At 32.4% G+C, this 6,928-nt stretch overlaps 1 protein-coding gene across 3 annotated transcripts in view; it reads right to left on the bottom strand.

Moving 5' to 3' along the window:
• The window catches only part of LOC117179657 (ATP-dependent helicase brm), a 77,947-nt gene that overhangs the window by 19,567 nt on the left and 51,452 nt on the right, over nucleotides 1-6,928 (bottom strand). For 2 of the 3 annotated variants that reach the window (XM_033371668.1, XM_033371667.1), the window contains exons 7-12: nucleotides 6,632-6,787; nucleotides 5,561-5,734; nucleotides 3,230-3,394; nucleotides 2,711-3,104; nucleotides 2,496-2,569; nucleotides 1,762-2,008 (exon numbers count right to left, since the gene is read on the bottom strand). In XM_033371668.1, the coding sequence (XP_033227559.1) occupies nucleotides 1,762-2,008; nucleotides 2,496-2,569; nucleotides 2,711-3,104; nucleotides 3,230-3,394; nucleotides 5,561-5,734; nucleotides 6,632-6,787 (1,210 nt within the window). The remainder of the gene's footprint in view (nucleotides 1-1,761; nucleotides 2,009-2,495; nucleotides 2,570-2,710; nucleotides 3,105-3,229; nucleotides 3,395-5,560; nucleotides 5,735-6,631; nucleotides 6,788-6,928) is intronic. The other variant, XM_033371669.1, reaches the window with a different exon arrangement.

Consider the following 6,928-nt stretch of genomic DNA (forward strand, 5'->3'; position numbering starts at 1 on the left):
ATTTTTGAAAAATGATTGCATTTTAATAAATGACGGCTTTTTTTCCGGGAAAACATTCTCTAGAACTCTACTGTTTCCAATTTTTAAAATAACTAAATAATCTTAAAATATAATTATTTGTTTTAAACCAATTTTCTTTTTTAAAAAACTGTTCTAACGATTTCAGCTATAGAAAAATGTACTTCCAAAATTGGAAACAGTAGAATTTTAGAGAATGTTTTCAAGGAAAAAATAAGCCATCATTTATTTAAATGCAATCATTTTTCAAAATTTGTTAAGAAGGGACGGTCAGAAAAAATTCAAATTGCAAAAAACAGGGTTAAAATTATTGTTTTTTGTTGTTGTGAATTTTAACGTTTTTCATACAAAATAATGTTTATTATTTGAAATGGCGTCAGTTACAATATTTGGATTCTTCAAATCGTAAAAAAAAACATTTTTTTCAGATTTCTGAATTTTGGCACAACTAACTTAAAGCTTTCAATTTGAAAATTTACAATTTAAAACTATTTAAATTTAGAAGCAAACAATTTTATTCATATGTTTTTAAATTTACTTTTGAAAATTATTCAAGTCAAAAAGCTTTCAATTTGAGATAGTACAATTTTGAAAAACTAAATCTGGAAAGTATTCAATTTTGAATGCTTTTAATTTGAATCTAGCCTTTATTTTTTTACTGATTTATTGGGATCTGAAGTCTTGGGTGCGCTAGCGTCGCGAACTCGGGAAACCAGGTAGCACTTTTAAGTTGTATTTTAAATTGGACATAAAAAAAATTTACCATTATTTTTACTAGTTGAAAACAATAACTGATTATATAAATATATATAGAATTTTCATTGTATTCTATGAAAGAACACATTTCCTGTTAAAATATACAAAAAATATTTTTTAGGTCGTAAATATTTCATGTATAAAATAATAAAAATGTATTGTAAGTTCATTTTCATGTTAAGGTAAGAAGTTAATTTAAGCTTATAATGTATTGAAACATATAAAAAATTACTAAAAAAATAATTTTTGACAAAACCGTTTCTACATAAAACATGTTTTTTCGCTGTATACGATAAAATTTTCACATGTAACACTTAGTTTTCCATAAATCTTAATTGTTTTTATTCACTCGTCGTTTTGAACTATGCAAAACAATGAAAAAATTGTTTTTACTTAAAATTAAAATACATCTTAAAAATTCTACCTGTTTTCGCGAGTTCGCATTTTGCCCGCATTGAAAAAATAGATGGCGTATTGTAGCGCAGCGAATCCCAACACAATTCTGTGATTTTACATGTTATTTTCGCATTTATTTCGAAACATACACTCATTTTGCGTCTTTTTACGAAGAAGAAAATTATACTTTTATTCTACTGAACGTGAATTCAATCCGTTTTATTAGAAAAAGATTTAGGCTTCCCGGAAATGTAAACCAAATGATTTTTGTTAATTTTAAGAGACAATCATGGGTCGTACAGGATCCTATGGGTCCTAAGCACTATTAAAATAGATTTAAAGAGATGTATAACGCCGAAAGAGTTCAACACTTTAACGCCTCGATTTGATTCAAATTTCAGAAAAATAGGCTGTCAATGAACACCAAATCTAGAAAATAGGGGACTTTAGGGACTACAACTGAATGTAAGGGACAATAGAGGGTGTATCGGAACCGATATGTCTGGCGATAATGCTTTTACGAGCTTTAGCATCTCGAATTTCTTTTCATTTATTTCTCGATTAATCTCTACTTTTCATTCAATCTTTTACCTGTTTTCTCGTTCCTGGAGAATTAAAAGGGGATCAAGCCCAGCAGGTTTTGCCAGACTGGTTACTCTATTGGTCTTAGCTCCCGGTTGAGGTTGCTGCTGTTGCTGCTGCTGTTGGGGTGTTTGAGATCCAGGTCTCGGAGCACCTGTGGGTCCCATGATATTGGCACCAGGTGCCTGTGCACCAGTTGCAGGACCCTGAGATGGATCCATTGACCTTTGAGCTATACCTGGAGGAGGACCTCCACCTGGTTAAATTCATTTCAAAATCAGGGTTGGTCCTGGGATCATTCTACTCTACTTTTGTATTTGTCTAAATCTCAAGCAAACATGATAGAACAGCGAAATTTAATAGCATGCTGAATTTGTTAATTTTGTTCGTAAATAACTCATTCATTCGACAGCAAATTATTATCTCCAAGGAGCGCTACTTGAATTAAATCAAACGGAAAACTTATGTTTCAATATCGAGACGGAAACAAAGTAGAGCTGAATTTCGTTTCAGTAGCGGACAAGTTTTTCTACGTACATAATAAATGCCTACGAGCTTCTATATTTCTACATTGTGTTTTAATATTAATAACGGTGAGCAACATGCGTTTCACGATAATTAAGAGGAAATAAAGCTTAAAATAAAAAATATGCGATGCAAGAAAACATTCAAAACAAAAGTTAGAGTAGTCACCCGAAGAGTAGAAATAAAACCAAATTAATGCTTTAGATAACACAACGTACCTTGAAGAGCGAGTGCCAATTGCTGTGACAACGGCTGATTTCGAGCCAGTAATCGATAAGCCATTATCTGCATACTGTAAAAAGTAACAATACAAACTTTTAGTAATACAATTAAACTCTCTTGTCTGTGAATATGATATTCGAAATAACTGTACTGTAAATGCACGGAATATGCTTCTGCAACAACAAGAATCACTCTAAAATAAAAAGCTCACCGAAGTTGCTGCAGCTGCTGGGAACTAAAAGTTTGCTTTTCTCCCATTGTGCTTCCTTGGCGTGCCCTCAAAGCAAGCAGTTGGGAATAACGAGGATCTTCCTGGAGTCCCTTTTCTTCCATTGAATCTATGGCTTTTTGTAAAGCGTTCAAATTTTCTTGACCAGATCCAGGAGGTCCAGGGGGACCTGGAGGCCCTCCGGGAATTTGACCAGGGGCTGCCTGGCTCATTTGAGTTATGGGACTGGGACCGCCAGGTCCTATTGGTCCAGCACCTCCAGGTCCCATTGGACCTTGAGTTGGTGCACCTGGTCCCATTTGACCTGGAGCTCCTTGCTGAATTACTGGTCCACCTCCTCCCGGACCCATTTGTGGTGGCATTTGATTTGGACCTCCTGCAATACATTAATAATTCTACGCTTTCAAAATTTCCACTTCAAGAATAAAATGCTAATAAACTTCAAAAATAAAGAAGTCTGGATCTCGTTCAAACTACTTTGAAAATTTGATCATTATTTACCTGGTGGTGCACCAGGACCCATTTGGCCCGGTCCACTTTGATTAGCAGATCCCATTTGTCCTGGGCCTCCTTGGATCATGTGCGGCATACCTTGAGGTCCATTAGGGCCCATCGGACCTTGCTGGGAGGCTGGACCTAAACTTCCTGGGAAGGACATTTGATGACCTAGTAAGCAAGAAAAATTAAAGAATACCAAACGATGCATATGCAAACAAATAAAGCAACAATCTCGGTTCGAAACAACAAACACTACATTTAATCTTGGACAGAAGACAAAAGACGCTAGGAAAAATAAATTTTGAAACATAAATATATTGATTTTATTACACAGAACTCAGAAAGTTGCATTACTTATTTTAACCATTTTAATTGCTTCGTTTGATACTCTTAAATATTTTCTTCACTATTACGAAATTTCTATTCTCAGAAATTTTCCTGCAATCAAGGCCTAACTTATTTGAAACCCGTGAAAAAGTGACCTATTTAAACTTAAAAGTGAATAACGTGCATTAATAATATGACTAATGTTACTTTAATTTTTTTAAAACCAAATGATTCGATTAAACTAATAAGAATTCATTCATTACAAGCCTCGGACTCACTTCAGAGATATAAAATGGTGTAAATAGTGTCAAAAAAAGTATGTCAAAATAGGGCCATACAATTTTTCAAGTATTAAACTTATGTGTACCCCGCCGAATTTACAGAGTATAGTTCGAAATCAAGAAGTCGTCAATGGAATTCCTATTTATTTATAACAGGCTCCAGTCCTTTCCCTATTCCCATATTCCCCTCTTTTTTCGTTTTCAACTTAAATTCGAACTGAATTGATACTAACCAAATAAGAAAATCTAACATTTTTTGGTTGATACTCCATTACGTTTAGTTGATAATTTGGTTTAAAATTGAATTATATTGTTGAAACTTCAACATTTTCATCAAAATATTATATTTCTTTATAGAAAAGTCAACTGTTTTCTTGAAAATTCGACTTTTTGGCTTGCAAATTCAACAACTTGATTGAAATAGTTTTTCTTTAAAAACAAAATTTTTTAAATGAAAATTCAACTATGTTGATGACAATCTTTTTTTGCTTTGAAAATTCATCTTTTCCGGTAGAAATTGCAACTCTTTTTTGTTAAAAACGCACATTTTTAGTTGTAAATCAATCTGTTTTAGTTCAGAATTCAAGTATTTGTTGAACATCGTTTTTGGTGGTTAAAATCAGCATTTTTTTTTTTATTCAAAATAAACAACTTTTCCTGGTTAAAATACCAACTAGCACATTTTTCGTTGAAACTTCACCTTTTTAGGTTGAAAATTCAAACTGTTGCTTGAAAGTTGAACTAAATTAATTAATTAATTTTTTCGTTAAAAATTTGTAATTTTTGTTGAAAACATGTTTTTTTTTTGTCAAAAATTATTTTTTTGACTAAGATTGACTTAATTTGTTAAAAAATCAAATGATTAGTTAAAAATGAATTTCGTTATTGAAAGTTCAGGTCCTCTTGTTGAAAATTCAACTGATTTGTAGAAACTTCGTTTTTATGGCTTGAAAACTCAACAAATTGATACAAATTTATACTGTTTTGTAGAAAATTCTTTTTTTTTTTAGTTGACAATTAATTCTCTTTAAAAAAAAACTCTATTTACTGTTATAATTTGATCATTTTTAGTTTAAAAATACAAATATTTAGTTTAAAAAATTTAGAATCGAAACCAATATAAACTAAAAATTAATCATATAAAATTTGTGTATCTATTTTGTTGAATAATTCATACTTTTTGGTTCACTTCAACTATTTTTGATTTAAAATTAAAATCTTTGCTTCGTTAAAACGTCAAGTATTACATTATTTATTGTGAATTAATCATTTTTTGTTGAAAATTCACCTATGTACTTGGTTCAAAGTTGAACTACTTTGTTGAACATTAATTTTATTGGTTAAATTTTATTATTTTGTTCTATTAATTCAGTTCACATTTAAGAGAAAAACCTGAAAAGGGAGAAAAAGGCGAAGCTCGAGAAAACAGAAGAAAAAATATGAATTCTTTAAAAAACGGGACAGAGCGTTCAAAATTCAAGTATTCGGTTGCAGATTCAACTATTTTGATGACATTTAAGAATTTCAAAAATATTTTTCAATAAAAAGTGAAGGAACAGTGGCATTAGCCGATAATTGTGAGAAAACAGTGTTTTTATACTGTCCTTTTTCTTAAATAGTAGCAGAATAGTGCCACCGTTGAAATAATGTCAAATAGAGTCAATAGCATGATGAGTCCGAGGCCTTTGGTTATTATTAAAAGAGCTTTTAAATTAATTTGACTAACCTGGTGGAGCACCAGGGCCCATTTGTCCAGGACCTCCTTGATTTCCAGACCCCATTTGTCCAGGACCGCCCATGTGATGTCCACCTTGTGGTCCGTTAGGACCCATCTGACCCGGACCCATTGGCCCTTGTTGAGATCCTGGGCCTAGACCGCCTGAGGAGGAAAATTGATAACCTAGAGAGAAAAATTAAAAAATATCAAACGTTATAGACGATAATACGAAGCACAAGTAGATTTATGTCTAAAAACACTTGTTTATTATCGTCCACATGATTCAGTGCGTTTGATACATTTTAATTCTTCTGCACGATTAGAAAATTAATGTGTTTCGAGAACCCTTAAACAAGGGATCAGGCCGAAAATTTCATTCGGTTACGTTACGTTACCTTACCCAAAAAGTAACGAATCTTTGGCTTCATTTTAGTAACGCTTTGGCAGTATGAAAAAAAATTTAAAAGAATTTTTTAGCAAGAATGGAAACAGAGCGAAAATAACAAAAGTATTTTGTTTCGTTTCGGTCGGGTTCCTGCAATGAATTATGTCTTTTTATATACAAAAATGAAATTATTCATACAATTTATAGCTTTCTCGCATTATTGTTATCAAGACCATATCTCCCGTCACAAAACGTGCACAAACTGATAAGCACTTGTTTAACACCTGATAAAAGTCTGCACTCAGCTTAAACTGATAAAAACCATCACATTGAACTAAAAATTTCATGGAACAGTTGCATTTTTTCAAACTCTTTTAATGCATCAGCGAGAGACAAGAAGTTTACGACTGAAGACGACCAACTGACTAAGCAAAAATACAGAAATCGGAGCTCAGACGACACTGCTTAATTATTTCAGTCTGTAAATTTGCAATCCTCCATTTTCTTTCTTATCGTTCATTTTCAAACGGTGCATGAATAATGCAGACAATTGTGAAACATTAAACTTGAGGCAAAACATTCGAGCAATGTTTTCCAATATCCACCATTCTGGTTTTAAATATTCTAATAATTAAAAATGTTTTACGAAAACGAAATTGAATTTAATATTATTTATAAAGCATATAGAATTTTACCTCCTGGTGGGCCACCAGGACCCATTTGTCCTGGGCCACTTTGGCCTCCTGATCCCATTTGTCCTGGGCCGCCCATGTGATGCCCACCTTGAGGTCCGTTAGGTCCCATTTGTGCAGGACCCATTGGTACTTGTTGTGATCCTGGCCCCATACCACCTGTAAATCGCAATAACAAATTAAAAATAAATTAATTATTCGATACATATTATTATACTGTTGAAAGAGTATTGGTACAATTTGTCAAAATTTCATAAAATCGAACAGCCTTTTATTATATCTATTTGGCTTTAGAATATA

Source organism: Belonocnema kinseyi, chromosome 9 (genome assembly GCF_010883055.1).
Source record: "Belonocnema kinseyi isolate 2016_QV_RU_SX_M_011 chromosome 9, B_treatae_v1, whole genome shotgun sequence".
NCBI classification, from domain to species: domain Eukaryota; kingdom Metazoa; phylum Arthropoda; class Insecta; order Hymenoptera; family Cynipidae; genus Belonocnema; species Belonocnema kinseyi.